This window comes from Nomascus leucogenys, chromosome 3 (genome assembly GCF_006542625.1).
Source record: "Nomascus leucogenys isolate Asia chromosome 3, Asia_NLE_v1, whole genome shotgun sequence".
NCBI classification, from domain to species: Eukaryota; Metazoa; Chordata; class Mammalia; order Primates; family Hylobatidae; genus Nomascus; species Nomascus leucogenys.
In genome coordinates, this window is record NC_044383.1 from 147,725,230 (window position 1) to 147,750,323 (window position 25,094).

Sequence of the window (25,094 nt, forward strand, 5' to 3'; positions counted from 1 at the left end):
TTAATTCTAAATGTCATGAGAAAATATAGCTACATAAAGGATGTTTATAGAGGGCAAGGTAGATCTTATTATTGCTAATCACTAAAAAGTGTCCCAGTTTAAAATTTCTATCTGAAGATATGAAGTGGCACAAACATTATTTGCAATGAAAAGTAACTTCTTCCCCTCACCTAGTTTATAACAAATTGCTAATTATAAGGATAAAATTGCCATTAGAAATAAATGCATAAGTAATGCAAATAGTTTTCTTTTAAAAAAAAAAATTGTTGGCCAGGCACGGTGGCTCACGCCTGTAATCCCAGCGCTTTGGGAGGCGGAGGCGGGAGGATCACAAGGTCAGAGAATTGAGACCATCCTGGCTAACACGGTGAAACCCTTTCTCTACTAAAAAATACAAAAAATTAGCTGGGCGTGGTGGCAAGTGCCTGTAGTCCCAGCTACTCTGGAGGCTGAGGCAGGAGAATGGCGCGAACCCGGGAGGTGGAGCTTGCAGTGAGCCGAGATCGTGCCACTGTACTCCAGCCTGGGCGACAGAGCGAGACCCCGTCTCAAAAAAAAAAAAATAGTTATTTAAACACTGTGGGTATTTCTTTCAGATGAAGATGGACCTTAAAAACAAAGCTTAACTGTTAACAAAGTTCTAGCAAGGGTCTCTTAGATGCTTCAGGAATGTAGCACCTTTTTTTTTTTTTTTTGAGACGGAGTCTCGCTCTGTCACCCAGGCTGGCAGTGGCACAATCTCGGCTCACTGCAACCTCCACCTCCCAGGTTCAATTGATTCTCCTAACTCAGCCTCCTGAGTAGCTGGGATTACAGGTGCACACCACCATGCCTGGCTAATTTTTGTATTTTTAGTAGAGACGGGGATTTGCCACGTTTGTCAAGCTGGTCTTGAACTCCTGACCTCGTGATCCACCTGCTTCGGCCTTCCAAAGTGCTGGGATAACAAGCACGAACCACCTCACCCGGCCACTCCATCTTTCTTAACATCCACCAACAGGCCAAGCATGGTGGCTCACATCTCTAATTCCAGCAATTTGGGAGGCCGAGGCCGGTGGGTTACCTGAGGTCAGGAGTTCAAGACAAGCCTGGCCAACATGGCAAAACCCTGTCTCTACTAAAAATATAAACTTAGTGGGCATGGTGGCATATGCCTTTAATCCCAGCTACTCAGGAGGCTGAGGCAGGAGAATCGCTTGAACTTGGGAGGCGGAAGTTGCAGTGAGCCAAGATTGAGCCATTGCACTCCAGCCTGGATGACAAGAGTAAAACTCCAAACTCTGTCTCAAAACAAAAACAAAAACAAACAAAAAACAAACAAAAAACACCCACCAACAGAAAATGAACTGCTTAAAATCCAGACAGTTACAACACGCAAGGTTGACCTTAAGAGACACAAAATTGGTCCAGGAGGATTTGCAATATTGCACTGCTCTTCCCAGCGGGGGTTGCTGTGCACCTGCGGTGACAGTTAAATGAAAAGGTAAGGCCTAAGAATTTCATGCACAAGCACCTGTAACATCTCCAGGAAGCTCTGCTGACGCAGCTGCTCAGATCTGAAGCCCACAGGTTCACCACGGGAGAAATGAAGGTCACTGACTGACATTAAAACTGACATGGTTCACATTTCGAAGCATCAGTGGGGATAAAATATTTATTCTATGCTTTTATAAGTAACTGACCCCAAATAATATGGCAGCATAATCTATATCCTGTGACTTAGATTTTGAAATTGGACATTCCCCCTTATTTCTAATACCTCCTTAAAAATCTCCATTGATTTCTGACCAATTCATTGTTTTATTTGAGTTAAATAATTAACTCAATTAGTCTATTGAATTCAGAAGGGATTTTTAAAAGGAGATTGTTTCATGTGAAAATAGTTTGCTTTCTGTTTGTTGCACTGCATGAAACAGATTTACCTTTAAGTCAGCATATATTTAAATCTCTTTGATGCAAAGTCTTGTGCTGGCCACTGTGGGGAGGACCAGTCACACTGGCATGTCAGTCAATTTGGGTCTTGCCCTGCAAGCAGCCTGCAATTTTGCAGAGCAGCAGACTTGGAGGCAGCTCTGTATTTTTCCACTCTTACTGGTTTTTAAAGACAGACACACAGGACCACAGCCGAGTTCAACTTTTTCTTTTCTCTGAATCTCACTTTACTGCTACATTTTCCTTTTCACATGCAAATCTACCTTCCGGCCTCACCAGATAGCCTTGCTTTTTACTGTACAGAGAAAGCCAGGACCATGCAGGTTGGAGGGTAGGGTGCAATGAAAGAAAAGCAATGCAAGCCATGTAGACTTTGGTTTGTAGATTGGTTTAACCACTTCCTTGTGGTGTGATCAGATGTAATTTTTTTAATGTGATAGATTCAATTTCTTCATTTATAAGATGGAAGCCCTAATTATTTTAAATTAATGAGCTAAAAAATTACAGGTCATTAAGTACTGCATCTGAATCTCAAAGGGAGCATGGTGATCACCTGTTACTTGAGGCTTTATGCAAAGATTCTTTCTGGAAGGGTTTATAGCAGCTCTCCCTCAAGACTGGATTAGATGAGGGTGTGTCACACTTTTCAGAAAAGAATCACTCCTGGCATAAGGAGATAGAATTTACTCCTGTGGGGCCTGGGGCACAGTGTGAAGTAGCCTGCTTCAAGCTAGAAGATATATCTTTGAAGTTTTCTCTTTCATCTTAAAAAGTTGTAAGATTTTCCATTGACTCTAGAACATACCCCTGTTTATTATAATATAAACATATTTGGGTCTAATGGGAGAAATATATAGCTCTGTGTGCACAAACACTGGTGCTACAACACATAAAAATCTTCCAACAATTTCTATGACAGAAAGAAAACCACTTACTGTAAAAGGCTATGTTAAAGATTCCAGTTAAACTTTTTGTACGTATACCTGAGTTTCTCACCATGCTCCTCAGAGCCTGATGACTGGATAAACTATCAGGTCCCATCTGATCCCTAAATTTTAAGAAAATCTTAAGTTGATGGAAAGTAGCTACTGGTAATGTCAAAAATCAGACTGACAAAGAACTTACACAGTAATTCTAAGTCACAACAGAATGCCAACTATAGCCAGAATTAACATGTGAATTGACAAAAGAAGCTTAAGACATAACAAATACATTCAAAGGGAATTGTAACTAAGATCCCCATTCCCTATCTCTCTTTGTTAAATGAATGAATGAATGCATACCAAAATCCAGTCAAATTATCTTTAAGTCATTCTCCCCCAGGAACACCTGGAGGAAGTACAAATGGACTTTGAGATAAATCTTTGCTAATCCCCAGGCCCAAGTAAATCTTTTAAGTCTGCAATCCACTGTGGCATTGCTTCAATAAGCCGAATGAATTTTATTTTAGGACAAATTTGAAGGCAATTATGAAACCATTTATATCAAACAACAATGACATCAAAAACGTAAGTCTTTATTGGAAGGGTTGAGGGAGATAACATGGTAGAACAGCTTTTTAGATTTGATGCCTGACAGGGACCTGGGTTTTCAAACATATGTCTCGAAGGTTAAATTCTGACTAAGCAAATCTGGCTATTTTTCAGTCTGCTTCAGCTTTGGAAACTAAGGAATAATGATTAAAGGCGAGCTAAAATAGAGATTCACTAGGTGCCTTCTATCGACGAAAAGAGTCAGACTCTGTAAAATATTTAAAGAGACTTATTTGGAGCCAAATATGAGTGACGATGGTCCATGACACAGCCCTTGGGAGGTCCTGAGAATATACTCCAGGTGGCTGGGGCACAGCTTGGTTTTATACATGTTAAGGAGGCATGAGACATCAATCAAACACATTTAAGAAATACATTAGTTTGGTCCAGAAAGGCGGGGCAACTCAAAGCGGGGGGCTTCCAGCCTATAGGTAAATTTAAACACTTTCTGGTTGACATTTGGTTGAGTTTGTCTAAAGACCTGGGATGGACAAAAAGGGAATGTTCAGGTTAAGATAAAAGATTGTGGAGACCAAGGTTCTTTTGAAGTCTTATAATGGCTACCCTTAGAGGCAATAGATGACAAATGTCTCCTATTCAGATCTTTAAAAGGTGCTAGATTTTTAATCTCTTTAGGATTGGGAGGGCCTGGAAGAAAAATATCTAGCTATGTTATCTAGATAGAAAAATATCTAGCTAGCTATGTTAAAACTTTCTAGCTATGTAACAGATGCAAATTTTCCCCCACAAATGACAGCTTTGCAGGGCCCTTTCAAGATACAAAAAGAAACATGTTTTGGGGTAAAATATTTTGTTTTTCTTCCTTGTCTGATAATGTTATCCCAAAGTCAGTTTGGAAAGTAGTCACAGTAAATAGGGTTAAATAAAACCTATCTGTTGAGAATATATGAATTGTAGGGCATGACTCCCCAGGCCCCTTAGATAGGAATTTGGGTACGATAAAAAAAATCAGAGTTTAGTCCTCAATATCATGATAAGGATTTTTCTATTTTGTATGTTTTCAAATCGTACATTTAAAAAATTTTAGAAGAATAGCACTGTAAAGGGAGATTGAAGGAGCAGAAATATCATTTTCATTTGGGAGACACTGACAAAGGGTGAGCCTCCAGACACACGTGCTGGTTAGGGAAAGAATTCCGGTATCCCTTTGGCTTATCCGTTCCATTTTTTTATGACTTAGGCACCCAAGAATGTCCTGAACCTTCTGTTGTAACTTCTATTGGAAATACTAAACAAGACAGCTATTTTGCCTTCAAGTGCTAGATTTACTGTGCTTAATCCAGTTCTTGCTTTTTGTTCAGCTTGTTATGCTTATATTCATAAACCTCAAACTATCAGCTGACAACCCTGAAGAGCAAAGAGCAAGTCACTACTGTTGGTAAGGAGAGGAGAAGACAAGGCTTGATGCCAGAAGGGAACCTGCGGCTTCACAAAAAACCTCAGGACATTCTGGTTCCCAGATAGTTCACTTTTTCCCTTAAAAAAGAGTAAAATATTTTGTTTGTTTGTTTGTTTGTTTTGAGACGGAGTCTCGCTTTGTTGCCCAGGCTGAAGTGCAGTGGCACGATCTCGGCTCACCACAACCTCCGCCTTCTGGGTTCAAGCGATTCTCCTGCCTCAGCCTCCCAAGTAGGTGGGACTACAGGTGCATGCCACCACTCCCAGCTAAGTTTTGTATTTTTAGTAGAGATGGGGTTTCACTATGTTGGCCAGGCTAGTCTCGAACTCCTGACCTCGTGATCTGCCCACCTCGGCCTCCCAAGGTGCTGGGATTACAGGCGTGAGCCACTGCGCCCGGCCTAAGAAAGACTAAAATATTTTATGTCAAATGTAAACTCAAAGGACACAAATCATGTACCTGAATTAAACTGTAAGCCTAAAATCTGGCCGTGAGTCACAATGTCTCTTATATATCGGCCTACATGTTACAACCACATATATGTGATTTGGTAGGCAGCATCATTGCAGACTTCATCTTTGAATTCTGCATTTGTCAACATACAGGACTAAATACAAGTATTTTTGCAACTGTCTCAATCAATTTATAAGCTATGAAGAAGTCTTATTCCTCCCTCCTGCAGTCCTTAGAACCAGTCAGAGCCTTGGAGATGACCTACTTAAAATCCTGGATTTTACATAGAAACCGAAGGCCAAAGAAATTGTGCTATTCTCTTAAGGTCAAAAAAGTTACCTTTGTGGCATTAGAGCATTTGAATTATTATTAAAAAGGTAAATGAAAGAGTTATCAGTCTCTTATTGTATAGAAGTATATTTGTAAAGTGCAAAAACATAAAATTTTTACTTTCATTAGTATTGACAGCCGAAATGAGTGACTGAGGCAGAAGGTTCAGCCATGGAGGTCTATTACTCCAGCTTGAGAGCACGGCTGGGAAAAAAGCAAGTCACAGATACATCTGCGGCTGTTTTTTCCCTAAGAGGTTCTCAGGAGATTCAGCATTTATGCATTTTCCTTAAAAGAGGGAGGCAATGAGACATACTTGTGATGATTATGTACTTGTGAGCCTTTAGTTAGTGCCCAGTAAACCTACATTTTACATAAGATAAGGTGAATATTTAAAGAAAATCAGAATAGAGGAAACAGCTGTCTCAGGGAGGGTGAAGGACTGATTTATCTCATCTTGCCTTGGTTTTGTACCTGGGAAGATATAAGCCAGTGATTATCCACATTATCAGTGTGGAGTCTTTTTTTTTCTTTTGAGACACAGTTTCACTCTGTCACCCAGGCTGGAGTGCAGTGGTGTGATCACGCCTCAGTGCAACTTCCGCCTCCCAGGTTCAAGCAATTCTCCTCCCTCAGCCTCCCCAGTAGCTGGGATTACAGGTGCACGCCACCATGCCTGGCTAATTTTTTTTTTTTTTTGTATTATTAGTAGAGATGGGATTTCCCCATGTTGGCCATGGCTGCTCTCAAACTCCTGGCCTCAAGTGATGCACCCACCTCAGCCTCCCAAAGTGCTGGGATTACAGGCGTGAGTCACCACACCCGGCCTCAGTGTGGAGTCTTTTCGAAGGCCTGGTTTCTGTTTAGCCCTTAGGGAAGGAAGCCTAGAGGTGGTTAGTGAGGGCAGGGGCATAACAGGCCTGTCTGACCTCCCACCCCATCATGGCTGGAACTCAGCTTCCAAGGTGTCTCCATGGTCCCCTTGACAAGGAGGGATTCTGTTCAGTCAGTTGGAGGCTTACAATTTTATTTTTATTTTCCAGTATAAGGAGTACACAGAAACTATATTTACGGATAATACTATCCTCTGATTTTCATCTATTATATGGTTAATTATGTCTAATTTGATTAATGATGTATGATTAATACACATATATATCATAAGTAAAACAATTATAAAATAAAAAATAGATTTAAAACACCCTTTTATTTTTAAGTCTGTAATTATGAATTTGATTTATCTCCAGGAAAATATTTTAAAATAAAGACCAAAGCAATATATTTAAACATAAATTCAAAAGACAGTAACTGTATATTTATAAAGGACACCGTGATATTATGAATAGTGAATGAGAAAGCAATTGCTGAAACCAGATCTGTTTTGTAGACTTTCTGAATAGCTTTCGTACGGAGAAAGTTTCGCATTGTTCTCTCACAATAAAAAATGCAAATAAGCGAGTGAGAAATTCTTGAATTCATAAATAACAAAACAATAATAATAAAAATTCTCCTTTATCAAATAGGCAAAGACAAAAATTATGAGCATATGCAATGCTGAAAGAGAGGCAGGAGGGAGCTCTCTCAAACATGGGAAGCCAGATCAGAACTAAAGCAGTGTTTCTGGAAAGGAAGGTGACGATACGGATCAAGAACCTCAAATATGTCCATTACCATGGACCTACAATCACTGTTATGACCGTATTCTTAGAGCCAAGGCATGCAGTCAATGATGTCCGTAAAATAATATGGTTTTGTCTTTTTTTTTTTTTTAAACTGTAAGTAAATGCTCAAGTGGGGAAATGGTTAAATAGAACTGAGACAGCCAAGGTACCCAAGGAGGTAACTGGAGAAACTGACCAGCCTGCGCACTGGGAGAAAGGGATGGAGCCTTGGGAAGTTCATGCTGTTTGCGGTGGGGAGGAGCCTGGTCTCTCCTGGGATTCAATTGGTGAGGCAGGAAAACCTGCCTCGTTTCTGTTTAGCCCTTAGGAAAGGAAGCCTAGAGGTGGTTAGTGAGGGCGGGGGCGTAACAGGCCTGTCTGGCTGGAACTCAGCTTCCAAGGTGTCTCTATGGTGCCCTGACCAGGAGGGAGTCTGTTCAGTCAGTTGGAGGCTTAATATTTTACTTTTATTTCCCAGTATGATAAGGAGTTCACAGAAACTATATTTACAGATAAATTAATACTATACTCTGATTTTCATCTATTATTTTAATCCATATTCATCTTGCTTTATAGATTTTCATCTATATTCATCTTGCTTTGCTGAGAGTCCCCGTTACCCTTTTTTTGTTTCCTTTTTGCCCAGTAAATTCCATTTTTCTCACCCTTCAAAGAGTCTGCGGGCCTAATTTTTCATGGTTGTGTGACAAGGACCCTGTTTTTAGCTGAACTAAGGAGAAAGTCCTACAACAGCATATTCCCACATAACAGAATTTTAGGTACCTATTTTTTAAAAACTGTTTTCATGGCAGAGAAAATTTATTATTATTTTCATTTTTTATTTTTTTGAGACAGGGTCTTACTTTGTCACCCAGGCTGGAGTGCAGTGGCACAAACAGCTCAATGCAGCCTTGGCCTCCCAGGCTCAAGCCGTTCTCCTGCCTCAGCCTCCCACGTAGCTGGGACTACAGGTGCATGCCATCATGCCTGGCTAATTTTTATATTTTTTGTAGAGACAGGGTCTTGCCATGTTGCCCAGGCTGGTCTTGAACTCCTGAGCTCAAGCAATCTGCCTGCCTGGTCTCCCAAAGTGCTGAGATTACAGGAATGAGCCACCATGTGCATGCCCAGCACAGAGAAAATTTATCATAATGTCATGCTAAATGGAAAAAGCACGATATGAAACTATACATATACATATATATACATATATATACACACTATATATGTATAATTATACAGCACACACACACTGCAAATATTTAGGCATAATCAAGATATTGGAAAAAAATTAAACAGAAATTTTACTAAGCATGAGGGTAAAAATAACTTCTAACACTTGTTTTTTTTTTTTTTCTTGAGACGGAGTTTCACTATTGTTACCCAGGCTGCAGTGCAGTGGCGCAATCTTGGCTCACTGCAACCTCCACCTCCCGGATTCGAGTGATTCTTTTGCCTCAGCCTCCTGAGTAGCTGGGACTACAGGCATGCGCCACTACGCCCAGCTAATTTTTCTATGTTTAGTAGAGACGGGGTTTCACCATGTTGGCCAGGCTTGTCTCGAACTTCTGACCTCAGCCTCGGCCTCCCAAAGTGCTGGGATTACAGGTGTGAGCCACCATGCCCGGCCACTTCTAATACTTTTTATAGTTTATTGTGAATGATTTCTAAATTTAAAAAGAAAGCGTTATCCGGAAAAACCCCACAGTGATCACTAAACTGCATGGAGTGTCTCTGCAGGCGCTCATAATATCCTTACACATGGATCCCTCAAAGTCCGAAGAAAGAGTTCTTCTCTCTTTCCTACATATTGAGAGGTGACAGCGTGCTGGCAGTCCTCACAGCCCTCACTCACTCTCAGCACCTCCTCTGCCTGGACTCCCACTTTGGTGGCACTTGAGGAGCCCTTCAGCCCACCGCTGCACTGTGGGAGCCCCTCTCTGGGCTGGCCAAGGCGGGAGCCGGCTCCCTCAGCTTGCAGGGAGGTGTGGAGGGAGAGGCGTGAGCGTGACTGGGGCTGCCTGCGGTGCTTGCGGGCCAGCTGGAGTTCCGGGTGGGCGTAGGCTTGGCGAGCCCCTCACTCAGAGCAGCCAGCCGGCCCTGCTGGCCCGGGCAATGAGAGGCTTAGCACCCAGGCCAGCGGCTGTGGAGGGTGTACTGGGTCCCCCAGCAGTGCCAGCCCACCGGCGCTGCACTCAATTTCTCACCGGGCCTTAGCTGCCTTTCCGCGGGGCAGGGCTCGGGACCTGCAGCCCGCCATGCCTGAGCCTCCCATCCCCTCCATGGGCTCCTGTGCGGCCCGAGCCTCCCCGACGAGTGCCACCCCCTGCTCCACGGCGCCCAGTCCCATTGACCACCCAAGGGCTGAGGAGTGCAAGCGCACGGCGCAGGACTGGCAGACAGCTCCACCTGCAGCCCCGATGCAGGATCCACTGGGTGAAGCCAGCTGGTCTCCTAAGTCTGGTGGAGATGTGGAAAACCTTTATGGCTAACTCAGGGATTGTAAATACACCAATCAGCACCCTGTGTCTAGCTCAGGGTTTGTGAGTGCACCAGTGGACACTCTATCTAGCTGCTCTGGTGGGGCCTTGGAGAACCTTTGTGTCGATACTCTGTATCTAACTGATCTGATGGGCACGTGGAGAACCTTTATGTCTAGCTCAGGGATTGTAAATGCACCAATCAGCGCCCTGTCAAAACAGACCACTCGGCTCTACCAATCAGCAGGATGTGGGTGGGGCCAGATAAGAGAATAAAAGCAGGCTGTCCCAGCCAGCAGTGGCAACTTGCTCGGGTCCCTTTCCACACTGTGGAAGCTTTATTCTTTCGCTCTTTGCAATAAATCTTGCTACTGCTCACTCTTTGGGTCCACACTGCTTTTATGAGCTGTAACACTCACCACGAAGGTCTGCAGCTTCACTCCTGAAGCCAGCGAGACCACGAGCCCACCGGGAGGCATGAACAACTCCAGATGCACCTCCTTAAGAGCCGTAACACTCACCGTGAAGGTCTGCAGCTTCACTCCTGAGCCAGTGAGACCACGAACCCACCAGAAGGAAGAAACATCGAACACATCCAAACATCATAAGGAACAAACTCCAGACGCTCCACCTTAAGAGCTGTAACACTCACCGCGAGGGTCCATGGCTTCATTCTTGAAGTCAGTGAGACCAAGAACCCACCAATTCTGGACACAATATGGGGCCCTCGGCTGCCTTACACGAGAAGGGACCTTATTCAATATACACACACTCTTAAGATGCATCTGGATATAGTCGCTTCTATTTATAAATTCTATGAAAAAATTTAATGTGACAATATTATTTTTCCAGCAATTATCACCCTGTGTATCTGGGAGGTGGCTCATTTTCTTCGAAAGATGTTGCCAGTTATTAATACGAAAGTGACAGCGTAACAGCAGGAAACAGGGAGGGCAACGCTCTTAGTAAGATAATACCATCATCACCACATATTTTAATGTCATGTTTACCAACCTTAATGGAAAGTTTAAAATACTGGCTGATGAGCTGCTTTCTGACTTACATAAGAGTATTTTGAATTTTTCCTTTGAAAAACTGAAAAGTGACTTAAATTACGTACTGCTATCAGCGCAGTCAAGCCTTCACTTTTAGCACTTTTCAATTCCTTTCCTGAAACACCAGAATCCCCATCTTAGCTGTTCTTCTTGCATGTTGAAAGCGTTAGCCATACACAGTCACTCACCTTGCCAAGACAGGCTGAAGCGCTGCATTTTAAAGGCAATATTGTGGCGCTTCCTGCCACAGCAGTGGCTAAACATGAGAAAATCGTGTCTCATTTTTATTCCTTCTTGGAAACAGGTTTGTTCAACAGATGTTGTTAAGGTTTTTGGGCTTCTATTAATCAACATGTTAATTTTAATTTATTAGAGAATAGAAATAGCCTGATAGGAGTGTGAATATTTGCTTATCATGAAATCACAGAGTTTAAAGCAACTTTAAAAGACCATCTAATACAGTTCCAAAAGCCAAAGAGAGACAACATTTAAAATGATTAGGGTATACGACTATTTTTGCTTAAAAGTCTGAAACAATAGATTCTTTGACTTTATTCATTAATTCATTTTGGCATTTCATTAAAGATTTCTTCCTGGGCTAGGTGTGGCGGCTCACAGCACTTGGTAGGGCTGAGGCGGGCGGATCACCTGAGGTCAGGAGTTCGAGACCAGCCTGACCAACATGGAGAAACCCTGTCTCTACTAAAAATAGAAAATTAGCCTGGCGTGGTGGTGCATGCCTGTAATCCCAGCTACTCAGGAGGCTGAGGCAGGAGAATCGCTTGAACCCAGGAGGCGGAAGTTGCAGTGAGCCGAGATCGAGCCATTGCACTTCAGCCTGGGCAACAAGAGCGAAAATCCTTCTCAAAAAAAAAAAAAAATTTCTTCCTGATATGAGGGCTAAGTTCTCACTATTGCAGTTTGAGCTTCTTAGCCAACTTCAAAGAACATGTAATGAAGCTAATTTCTTTTCTCTGTCCATTCGGAAAGTGTAGAGTAAGGAATTGTACTCTGAACTGCCTACTCTGCAGAGCAAACAGACTCAGTTTCTTCCACTCTGTCCTTGGCTCCTACACTGCAATTCACATTGAGTCATTTTCCCTTTTTTCACTAACAGGCCATCTCCACATTTGCTTGCTTTTCCTGTGTTCACTGGGATTGGAAATAACAAGGTCCCAAACTAGCTGCTTTCATTTTGAGTGTATGAATGTGTGCGAAGCCTCAGCATAAGTATAGGCGAATATGGAGAACTGAAATGTATGGAAAAGACATTGCAAAAATAAAATGTATGGGCTACGTGTTATGGTGTTCATAAATTGTTTTTCCATTCCTGGCCGGGTGCAGTGGCTCACGCCTGTAATCCCAGAACTTTGGGAGGCTGAGGTGGGCAGATCACCTGAGGTCAGGAGTTCAAGACCAGCCTGGCCAACATGGGGAAACCCTGTCTCTACTAAAAATACAAAAAATTAGCTGGGTGTGGTGGCACATGCCTAATGTTAACATCTCTAATGTTAGCACCATATTTTGATTTTATTTTGGAACTTAATGGATGAGTTTACATTTTATACTCAAATATGTGAGCTTATATTTTAATATCAACTAAGATTACATACACTATTGTAGATATGCCATCTCCCATCTTAGGACCCTATTTACCTACTTAAACTAAGTCACTGGCATTTTCAATTGTTTCTTCACATTAAAATATACCCAAATTGGGCAGATGCATCAAAACAAAGCAGACACTCCCCAGGAAAGAGAGTTCACTGAGGAAGGCTCGTATGGCAGAACAGTATTGGGAAAGTAAAGGGGGGAGTGACGCTATTTTTAGATCCTTACCTGACGTCTGTGGGGGGAGTGACACTATTTTTAGATCCTTACCTGACGTCTGTGCACGTAATGCAAGTGATGTTCCGACTATTTGTTGCAATCAGGTGCAAAGCCACTGATGTTTCCTTGTCAGAGGTGGGGTGTGCTCCACATTTAAAGAAAAATTCCTGAAAGAAAGATAAATACGATCACACACATGGATCTCGGCTGCTCATTTTTCCTCTAAACGTTTCGACAGCAGACAATCTCTTTGGGCAAGAGAAGAAATCTGTTATGTATGAGGTGTGAGATGGAAATAAATCAGCATCAAACCTTTCCCAGGAACGGATGACCTTGTGCAAAAGTGGTCAACGATTCCGTTTTACAAGGGCCCTGAGTCTCTGCTATTCTTTTGCTCTTTAAGCAAGGGAGCTGGAGAAATACGCTGTGACCTTCTTTTAGCCATGCCCCTCGATGATAATAAGTGAGTCTAGAAGAATCACACGACGTGGAGGTGGGAGGAAGCCTCTCACTAATGAGGAAAGGGAGACGTGAAGCCATGAAATGATGTGCCCACGGGTCAAACAGTAAGAGGTGAAGCCAAGAAGTGACTCAAGCTCCCCGCAGGGAAATCCAGTGCTTTTTCTCCAGTATCACTACATGGTTAGTCATTTAGCAGAGTCAGGAATTGAGAGAGCCATACTGTAAATAGCCACACAAGTACACATGGACCCCCGGTAGACACAGAAGTATAGCAGAGTCTGGGCACGTTGGCTCACGCCTGTAATCCCAGCACTTTGGGAGGCTGAGGCAGGTGGATCACCTGAGGTCAGGAATTCGAGACCAGCCTGGCCAACATGGTGAAACCCCATCTCTACTAAAAATACGAAAATTAGCCGGGCATGGCAGCACATGACTGTAATCCTAGCTACTCGAGAGGCTGAGGCAGGAAAATCGCTTGAGCCCGGCTGAGGCAGGAGAATCACTTGAGGTTGCAATGAGCCGAGATTACCCCCACTACATTCCAGCCGAGAGTGCAGCAGAGCATGGCTCTCCCAGCCCCACCTGGAGTCTGCCTCTTTTCTGCCTGGCAGCAACACCCCAGCATTCCTATGAAGACTCTGCCGCCCACCCTCTGTGCCAGGCAACTGGAATGTTCCAATCCAGTATCTTGCTGCTTCTTAGTTCCTTTCCCCAGCCAGGTCCTGCCACATACTCCCTCATTTTAGCTTTTCACATAGGTCATGTTCTTTTGATTAATAATATTCTCCCATCCCAACCATGTTTTCTCTTTACTTTTTCCTGTTCTAACTTCTATATTTATTCTCACTCTCCTTCTGTTCACTCACACACCAAGGCGTTTGGCCAGCAATTGCTCTGCTTCTTGTCCCAAAGTCTGTATACCTTTCATGATACTAACGTCTGTGAAGCTAATTTTTTTGCTACTGAAAAAAAATACATATATTTTACTGGATGACAGAATAACCCCTGCATACCACACTTACTCCTAACTCCACTTGTGTTTAACTACCTGAAATGTGGGAATGATTTTCCCATAAAACACTTGACCTGGTATTGACAAACTTTGATGTAAAGTGCCAGATATTACATATTAAGTGTTTTTGGTTTTGTGGGTCATATGGTCTTTGTCACACTTCTCAACTTGGCCTTGTAGCTAAAAACAGCCATAAGCAGTACGCAAATGAATGGGTGTGGCTGTGTCCTAACAAAACCTTATTGACAAAATATGTGGCAAGTTGGATTTTTCCCTGCAGGCTACAGCTGTCCACGATGACACATTTGTAGAATACGTTATTCATATTTGTATGCTAACAGTGACTGACATTAGGATAGGCATGACATATACTTCTTTTTTTTTTTTTTTTTTTTTTTGAGACGGAGTCTCTGTTGCCCAGGTTGGAGTACAGTGGCACGATCTCGGCTCACTGCAAACTCTGCCTCCTGGGTTCATGCCATTCTCCTGCCTCAGCCTCCCGAGTAGCTGGTATTACAGGTGCCCGCCACCACGCCTGGCTAATTTTTTGTATTAGTAGAGATGGGGTTTCACTGTTTTAGCCAGGATGGTCTCGATCTCCTGACTTCGTGATCCACCTGCCTTGGCCTCCCAAAGTGCTGGGATTACAGGTGTGAGCCTGTAACATGCCCAGCCTGACATATACTTCTTAAATGAAAAACAATAGATTAAAAAACGCTATTTAATCAATGCTATTTATCACTTACTTAATAAATGCTATATGTTATCCCCTTACACGTTTGACAGCAACATTTAATTTCTTCTTTTCCTATTTATAATTTACTAACCTCATTCTCCCCTGACATGTGATAGCCTGAGCAACACCCCTTGGTCTGCAGCTGTAGTGTGCATCAGAATCACTTGGGTGGGAGAGGGCACGGGCTTGTTAAACCAGAGATTGCTGAACGCACCCTGGCATTTTTGTAATTTCTGGGATGGCATCAAGATTCGCATTTCAAACAACTTGCCAGGTGATGTTGTTCCTACCGCTCAGGGGCCCACACTGTGAGAAACCTGAGCTCCACCAATGTCAGGGGCAAAGTGAGTAAACTCTAGTTACTCTCTTGCAAGACCGCTGCTGTAGCAGGTTGCTTACCGCGTCTGAAAATAATGCTACATCTTACGTAACATATGTGACTCTCAAAAATCTGGAGTGTGCCATTTTACTTTTTTTTTGAGACAGAGTCTCACTCTATCGCCTAGGCTGGAATGCATTAGAGCAATCTTGGCTCACTGCAACCTTCACCTCCCAGGTTCAAGTGATTCTCCCTCCTTGGCTTCCCGAGTAGCTGGGATTACAGGTACCTGCCATCATGCCAGGGTAATTTTTGTATTTTTTGTAGAGATGGGGTTTCACTATGTTGGCCAGGCTGGTCTTGAACTCCTGACCTCAAGTCATCCACCTGCCTCGACCTCCCAAAGTGCTGGGATTACAGGTGTGAGCCACTGCACCCAGCTGAGTGTGCCATTTTAAAGAGAAGTATCCCAAAGCCAGGGATTTGGAACCCAGGCTGTTCTTTGCTACAAGTCTCACCAATCCTAGGTGGTATAATTTAGTTAACTAAACCTATCCTATCTGGGGCAGTGGAGTATCAGCCGGCCCTCACACCTGCAGTCCTCAGCCCATGGAGGTGTGTGTGTGTGGAGTCTTGCTGGAGTGGACGGGATGTCCAGTGTGTGTGATAGGTCCAGGCTCAGGCATGCCTGTGGAGTCCTGCCCATGAGTCCAGGACCTTCCCCACAGCAGCATGGAAATCATGCCGGCTGATTTTTTTGTTTGGTTATGTTTTGTTTTCCTGAACATAGGATCACATTCCTTTTACTCAATCTTTTGAAATGTAACAAATCCTTCAACGGCCAGCTCAAGGGTATTGAGAAAGAGATTTAAAACAATGTCTGAACACCAAAACGAAAAGTCTGAAGGACATGACTGACCCTTATGAAATACACTGAGCTAGCTATGACTGTTTTTTGCAGACATGAAAAAAATCCTCGTTCAAACATAAAGTAATTCCTCCAAAATAGCTGAGTTGGCAGGACTATTGAGAAAGTATTTCATATAGATAGATAGAAAGCATTTATGTTTTTTCTTAGCTTACAGAAAGCTGCAGTAGACATTCAGCTAACAAATCACAAATTGTTCTAACACCAGGTAAAATTCAACCAGATAAAAGCCTTTTTATTGGAGGTAGGTGTTTATAGATAATGGTATAAGAAATTACAGATAGTTGAAAAATTCTAGTAATACATATAGTGTGATTAAACTAAAACTCACATTGCCAACCCTGTATTAAATATGTATGCCTCATCAGTAAATTTCGGTGCTTTCTCCACCAATTTTTATGAAAGAATGTTTTTGTTGTAGTATTAGAATAACTGGCAAGAACTGTGAAGAATGTGAGATTTTACCCACCTTGCAAGTTAACAAGTTAGTTTGCCGCAGTATCGTAAAAGCTAACAGAAGACAAGAGACTCCTGGATCAGAGACAAAGGACTGCAGAACTCCGAGCACAGGGAGAAAGAAGCATGAGCGTCATATGACACCAGTTCCCCATCACACGTCCCTCTCAGGGTTGAAGCAGATGTGCTAAGTCAGATTCTACAGGTGCACTGGTTTTGCATCACAGCTGAGAACTCTGAGCTTAGGAAACTCAAATCTTCTATAAATAGTTCTAAGCAGGCCATCCTTTCATCCTGAAGGGAGACATTGTCTTTATTATACTTCATAATAAGCAAATCTGCCTTTTGATCTGGAGAGAAACATTATCTTCTCTACTTTTTTTTGAGACAGTCTTCTCTGTTACCCAGGATGGAGTGCAGTGGCACGATCTTGACTCACTGCAAGCTCTGCCTCCCGGGTTCACACCATTCTCCTGCCTCAGCCTCCCAAGTAGCTGGGACCACAAGGCGTCTGCTACCACACCCGGCTAATTTTTTGTATTTTTAGTAGAGATGGGGTTTCACCGTGTTAGCCAGGATGGTCTCAAGCTCCTGACCTCGTGATCCACCCACCTCGGCCTCCCAAAGTGCTGGGATTGTACAGGCGTGAGCCACTGCGCCTGGCCCTATCTTCTCTACTTTCAAGGTCATTTGCTCTAAAACTTCCTTGAAAAGATGGGTCAGAACAAGTTGGTGCCTCCCTCAGAGATGAGCAGACAAACGAGAGACTCATGGAGAATTGCTTCTCAATAATAATACCGTTTCCTGCAGGCTAATTAGAAGAGGGATTTTTATTTTATTTTATTTTATTTTTTTGAGATGAGAGTTTTGCTCTTTTTGCCCAAGCTAGAGTGCAATGGTGCGATCTTGGCTCACTGCAGCCTCTGCCTCCCGGGTTCAAGTGATTCTCCTGCCTCAGCCTCCCAAGTAGCTGAGATTACAGGCATGTGCCACCACGCCCAACTAATTTTTTGTATTTTTAGTAGAGATGGGGTTTCACCGTGTTAGTCAGCTGGTCTCGAACTCCAGACCTCAGGTGATCCACCTGCCTCAGTCTCCCAAAGTGCTGGGATTACAGGTGTGAGCCACCGCGCCCGGCCGATCTGGTCATTTCTGCTCCTATACAATCAGTGGACTGGATTGTTGAAGTCTTTTCTGACATTTCCAATCTGTATTCAAAACCAGCAGACAATAAAGGAACACATAATAGAAGTCAGAAGGGCCTTTTTCGAAAATTCCACCTTGGGTGTCTGAGATGGCTTGCTCACACATGGGTGTCATCTCACAGACAGTGGCATGATTCTTGGGGATTAACTGTCTCTGAATTCTGTTTTGTTTCTCTTAATTACTCAGTTTAAAAAATTAAAAAAGTCAAAGACAGGAAAGCTTTCTAGCTGGAGTCCAAGAAGGCTGGTCAGAAGGTTGTGAGGTCACTGGGGCATGGCAGGGCCCAAGCCAAGTGGCCCAAGAAACATCTCCAGCTGTGCTGAGCGACAGTGGTTATGCCTGAGGCAAGGCTGCTCAAGGTGGCATTGTTGGAGTTCTAGCGTGTGCAGGGGTTGGCCGGGGAAGTTGCTTCTCGGTCACTAGGGAAGCAGAGTATTCTGGGGGAGCAGCCGGGGAGTGTCTTCTTCATCATGAAGCCCAGCTGTCAATTCTAGTGTGGCTGGAACAGAATCCTTTACTGTGGGTAAACTGAGTCTCCGAGCGGCCCAACCCACCTCCTACAAATACTAGTTCACAGATAAATCAGCTACAAAAAGATTCCCCCACCTAACCAGGAGCTGTAATTCCCAGGGGCTTACTCATTTCATTTGTATACCAATAGTCACTTCTGGGAAACCTTAATTAGCTAGGGAGCTAAAATCTATAACAGCAAATGGCCATTTTTTTTTTTCAAATGATAGCCTAAATGATTATATACTTGAAAACAATAAGGCCTTAGAAAATGTGCTTGGCTTTATATTGTGACACTGTTAAATGCCATAAGCGTTTTCAACTTTATTTATTTTTTTGAGACACAGTCTCCCCCTGTAACCCAGGATGGAATGCAGTGGCACGATCTTGGCTTACCGCGACCTACGCCTCCCAGTTCAAGCAAATCTCATGTCTCAGCCTCCTGAATAGCTGGGATCATAGGTGAATGCCACCATGTCTGGCTAATTTTTTGTATTTTTAGTAGAGATGGGGTTTTACCATGTTGGCCAGGCTGGTCTCGAATTCCTGACCTCAAGTGATCCACCCACCTCAGCCTTTCAAAGTACTGGGAATACAGGCAAGAGCCACCGCGCCCGGCCCATTTTCCACTTCATTAGTATTAAATGGAAAACCCAACAAAGTTGTATTCCTCAAGTTCTTAGAAAGGCTACTCATGCTTTTACCATTTCTCTGGACAAGGCTGTGATCCCTTCCTTCCATTCTTCTCTTTCATCATAACTCACTTGCCCTCTCCTCCTCACTGTCGAAGCCTGACCCTCCGAATCACATCAGACCCATACAAATCAAAGGGGGACCAGGGGAGAAGAGCAGGAAGATGTCACCCGGACCGTGGCATTCCTGGAAGCCGCTCCTGCTCACTTATGTCCCTTTATCCATGACTCATAAGCAGTGCCACTCACAAAGAGGAAAACTAGAGCAACAAGAATGGAATAAATAACCCAGCAAAATCTGAAAATTAGATTGACACCAAGAATCCAACTGTATAAACACATTTACGATCAGAAGCTAATTAGCCAAACTCAAATACAATTTGATAGATTTCAAATTATGATAAAAATAGATGACAACTGGCTTGAAAGCCCTGCTTATCAGTCATAATATGGTCAAATCTGAAAAAATCATTAGCAGTAAGACCTGACTTATTTACCCATGATCCTTCTAACAGCTTTTATTAAACATCCTAAATTTTATGTTTATAGATATTGTTTAACAATTATGTTTTCCAAACGAAATATTGCATCTATCTTCACAAAGAGTTAAATTCCATTCTAGTCTCCAAATCCTTCTTAGTTAATATTCCCCAAAAGAAAAAAAACTATCCTTCTCTTGATAAAGCAATGGGGACAGACACTTTTCACTAACAAGGTTGCAATGGGTATACGGTTTATACTTAACATGTAACTGTATAGCTATTTGCATGGCTCAGGGTATAGTTAGGAAAACAGGGCCCACACCAAGTAGTTCAACTGACGGAATTGAATGAGATTAGTTATAGAGGCATGGAAGCACAGGAGAACTAAACAGAGAAAGGAAGCCACTTGAGATTAGCGTCATTATTGCACAGCTGCCATCTGGGGCTAGAGGACAATGGGAGAAGGTATTGGAGTCACCACAGCTCTGCAGCTGGGCTGTCTGGTTGGGAGTGTGACAATGAATGGGATGAAGCCACTGCCAGAGATGTCCCCTGGAGAGAGAGGGAGAAACGCCCCTGGCTTCTGCCTCCTGTTGGCCCTCCCATCTCCAGAAACAGCCCCAACTTACAGAGCATAGAGGGGGAAAAGGTGGCTCGGGTCTGAAAGCCACCAGCAGATGACTGCTGCACCACCACGAGGTGGACCCTGTGTGAGATCAAAATTCTCCAAGTGTCACCCTTTGTTAGTGGTGACACATTCTAATCAGCCTCCACACACACACACAAAAAATATATATATATATTCAGATATTGTGAAATATGTATTGAAGATACAGAAATACTCACACAAATATACATTGTGTATTGAGATTAAACTCAACTATACCTGTCAAAAGACTATCCATCCAAATTTTCTGATGATATTAACAGGATACATGGCTGAGGTTACTGCTTATGAGATGAACTCATAGTAAGTATCTTACATCTGTATCAGAAAGGTTCTCACAGTTACCAAGTTAAGACAGACAGCCTGTCACTTCAAATCAATCTAAATGCCTCTCACAAACCTAAAATCCTGTTTGTAGCTAACAGCAACAGATATTCCCCAGTTACTCTCTCCTCAGAAACTGTCCAGGCTACAATAGTTCCTCGTTAGTGAGATACAGATTCTTTTCTAAGACACAACTACTAGTTTTAAGTCTTCCTATCCATGCGGAGGTTTCATTATTAATCTTAAAGTTTTAATTTTCTCTAAGTTAAAACATGCCAGCTGGGTAGGGTGGAATACACCCGTTGTCCCAGCTATTTGGGAGGCTGAGGCAGGAGGATCGCTTGAGCCCAGGAATTTGAGACCAGCAAAGGCAACATAGCAAGACCCTGTCTTTAAAAACAAACAGAAACTCCACAAAAACAAACCAAAAAATGCCAGATAAAGCATAACCACAACATTCTCTACCTAGTACATAAATAAAGCCTTTAAAATAGCCATGGCAAAGCCTGTTTATCTTGTGACTTCTTTATTGTGTCTTAGCCTTCATACTGAAGTGTTTGACTTACTGGGTATTACATAAATCCAGTAACTCATTTTATCAGTTCTGATACAAAATAACTATGCAAATTCTAGGACTGTATAATAAATGTACACTTTGTTAAATTAACAATGTCAGTTTTACAATTAAGTTACACCTAGTCAAACAGATCAGACCTAAAATATTAATGAGTCTATCATCATGTTCAATTGCAAGTTGGTTGGTTTTCTCTCAAGATGTTAATAAAGCCTCCAGATGATGTGCAAAGTTTATCAGGAGAAAGAAAATCAATAGACTCCCACACAAAGCAAAACCATGTCAAAACTTTGCTGAGAAGAAGCCTGTCAGTTTATGGTACATGTCTTCAAGACGTCTAACCTAAAACAAAAGTTGGCTAATAGAACAACTCACATCCTCCCCTTCTCTGCCTGATTGTAAGTTCTTCAATGTGCCTTGAAGTTTATTCCAGGTGTAATGCCACTCAGCCATAATTTGATGTTTATAACTTTAAGAGCAAAAGGGAGATTGTTACAGAAGATGTTAAAAGTGATTCCTGAAAAGTAAAATAAAAGGTTTGCAGTCATTACTGACCCTTATAAAATGCGTGGAAACTAGGAAAACTAATATTCTCTTTCCTAGCTCAAGGTACTTGCTCCAACAAGCTCAGATGGCTGTGCCTCCTTTTCCCCTCCCTAGCTCAGGGGTGAACAGGCAGCTCTGGCCTCGTCAGTCAGAATAAAACAGCCTCATACATGTGACCACAATGAGACACCTGTCTGAGAACCAAGCCAGTGCTCAGAAAGAAAAAGTGATGAGAGAGAGACAGTCTCCAAGAGAGACATCACTTGGACCCTGGATCCAGCTATGCCTGATGTTTCCCCAGTTACTTATTAATTTTTATTTATTTATTTTGAGATGGAGTCTCATTCTGTCGCCCAGACTGGAGTGCAGAGGCGTGACCTTGGCTCACTGCAACCTCCGTCCCCTGGGTTCAAGCAATTCTCCTGCCTCAGCCTCCTGAGTAGCTGGGATTACAGGCGTGTGCTACTGTGCTGGGTTAATTTTTGTATTTTTAGTAGAGACGGGGTTTTGCCACGTTGGCCAGGATGGTCTCGAACTCCTGACCTCAGGTGATCCACCTGCCTCGGCCTCTCGAAGTGCTGGGACTACAGGTGTGAGCCACCGTAATCCCTGGCTGATTTTTTCATTCTTTAATTTAGTAGTGCCTATAGGCACTTCCAAGACTGATTTCTATATTATCTTTCAGACTGCAAAACAAGGATTTTCCTTTATTATCTTTATTATCTTGGAGAAAGCTTTGGCCTTAGGTGTTGTCCCCTAGATAATCTATCACGGGGAATTTTTCAGAGCAAATGCTTCCACTATGTTTGTTGATATTTCTTTACTTATGCATAATGTTCTTGCTGTTAGCATTCATGAAGGGTCCCTGACTCCAGACACTCTAGAACTAAGGGACAGTTGTCGAAGTTGCAATTACTCCATGCTGCACAGCCTCCCTGAGAGTGAGCAGAACGACTCTGCTGGCCAGACCAGGCTGCCCTCCCTGATCTCTGACTCATTCTTGGGCATGAATGGCCATTCCAGGGGAAACTGGATCGGGATTACACACAACACAGCAGCCGTGTTTTTTTCTTTCCTTAGGTGTGATGTTCAATGGACTAGTGGTTCTGGTGTGGTACTAGCTTCCCCTGCATTTCTCTCCCAATTCCAACAAACATTTGGAGATTGTAACTTCCGTCTCACCTCAACATAATCGCAGTGACTTATGCGATGTCATCTGCTCAGTTTATAAATCGAGCATATCTCTTCCCTTTCAATTTTGTAGCCTAGCCAGACAATAAATGATTTATTATTCTAGCTGTTCTCTCTCTCCTTTAGAAGCTAAAGGTTTCACATGCTCTCATAATATGTCAGCTTCAAGAACATAATGGCACCCAAAACATTTGCTAGTTGCATGTTTAGGCCAAGCTTTCCAGCTTTTGTGCTCAGACAAATAAGATGTTAAAATATCTTGTTGTTAACATGGAGTATTTCCTTTTGTAATCTCCCACCACCGATTGTTCGATTCCATGATGTGACCTCCAGGAGAGGACATATAAACAAACATGTGTTAGCTGGTAATTATTTACAAGAAACTGAGGAGACAGGTCACGGTTTTGAAAGTTCATTTTGACTCACCATCCCTAGATGAGTTACTACATTCCTAACAGTTTCTAGGGAGTCTCTAGAAGACAGTATTATTTTACATTTATTTCTAAATGTGCAAAACACTTATTCTAATCAACAATGGCAAATAATGTAGAAGAATTATGTAATCATTTCATTGTCTGGGTTACTTATCTTCCAGGCCAAGCACACTGGCCAAGCAAGGCCTTATAGACTTTCTAACCTCTTTGCCTCACTGCCTCCCCACCTGCCCACCTCTCCCTTGGCCTGCCATGGAGACCCTTTGAGGGGGGCTGGACTTCCCCCCTTCACTCTGGCCCCTTGCTTGTGGTTTGAGCTCAGCAGGATCTGTCTTCTTCCTCTGCTTTGTCCACTCATTTTGCCTTTCAAATCCCTAGTGTCTTTCAGGCCTCAGCGTATCTATCTTCAACCCCGGAGGCCTTCCTTGATCCTGTCCCTGTTTTAGCTAGTCTACAATTATGTCCGGTGCCTAAGCTCTCCATAAGATACATCTGCCGGTGTGTCATGTCAGTTTACCATTGCCATGGCAACATCCAGGAGTTACCACCCGCTTCGTGGCAATGACTCAATGACCCAGAAGTTACTATTCTTTTCCTAGAAATTTCTGCATAAATTGCCCCTTAATCTGCATGTAATTACAAGTAGGTATAAATATGACTGTAGAACTGCCCTGAGCTGCCACTCTCTGCCTACAGGGTAGCCCTGCTCTGCAGAAGCAGTCATGGAGCTGTAACACTGCTGCTTCAATAAAGTGGTTTTCTTCTACTGTCAGCTTGTTCTTGAATTCTTTCCTGGGTGAAGCTAAAAACCCTCTTGAGCTAAGCCCCAGTTTAGGTCTTGCCTCCCCAACATCACTATTCTTGGGAATTAAGTAATTCACTCTGTTCTCTCCCTGCTCTTTGGTTAGTCTGTAGTGTCCTTTTTTTTTTTTTTTTTTTTAAAAGACCTTGATATTCCACCTTTTGAGTTACAATTCAGACAACTGAGAGAGGGGGAAGAGCTGGAGCGGGGTGAGAACTAGGAGGGTTCGACAGCTGGAGGCGTAGTTCACTTAGTTTTTGTACGGGAAGGGTTCATAACCGGTTTCATTGAGAAGTCAGGTGCGATGAGAGCTTCCGACACCAACATATTCCTTCTAACATTTACTGCTGTTGTTGTTGAATCCATTGTGCTGTTTATATGGAAAATCACCCCCACTCCCTGGACCAAGTGAGAGCAGAACAGCCAGAGCCTGAGAAATGCAGCCACAGCAACTTCACAGTGTCCAGTCTGGGCAGGGAAAGTTCAAGAGAAACATACCTTTTGATAGCAATAATTCACAAAACGATAATATAACTGGTTTGTTGGCTATGAGCAAAAAGAAATATTGAGCAATAAAAAACAGCCTAGCTTTAAAACATTTTAAATGACTTTAGACTTGGAATCTAAACTTTTTTCGCTCAAAAGTCCTTGTTTCTTTAGCAAGTAGAATTTAAAGCTTCTTTTTATTCATGTCTTCTTTATTGCAGGCAGCATAAGCCATCATAAACATTCCACTCAAGACAAACTGGGCAAAGGCAAGTGCTTAATACAATTTAATACTTTCTCACATTCTATATATTTACTTTATTTCCTCATTAGGAAAAGAAGAAAATAAAATGTAATTTGTAAATTTACCTATAAACCATACACCAGAAAACTAAGATGACTAAAACTGGAAAATAAGTGTTACACTGAGTTTTTTTTTTAACATGCCAGTACAACTGATAACAAATGGAAGAATTAAAAACTCAACCAGCCATCCTACTTATGCAAAATATATATCGATGGGTGTAGGCATGTGTGCTTTATATATATGATCATGCCTCAGTATCCAGGAGGG

The 25,094-nt window shown here is 42.7% G+C and overlaps 1 protein-coding gene across 1 annotated transcript in view; it reads right to left on the reverse strand.

Moving 5' to 3' along the window:
- Nucleotides 1–25,094, reverse strand: part of PRKN (parkin RBR E3 ubiquitin protein ligase) — a 1,393,859-nt gene that overhangs the window by 624,426 nt on the left and 744,339 nt on the right. Inside the window, exon 6 of the mRNA XM_030809943.1 lies at nt 12,745–12,860. Coding sequence (XP_030665803.1) covers nt 12,745–12,860 — 116 coding nt within the window. The remainder of the gene's footprint in view (nt 1–12,744; nt 12,861–25,094) is intronic.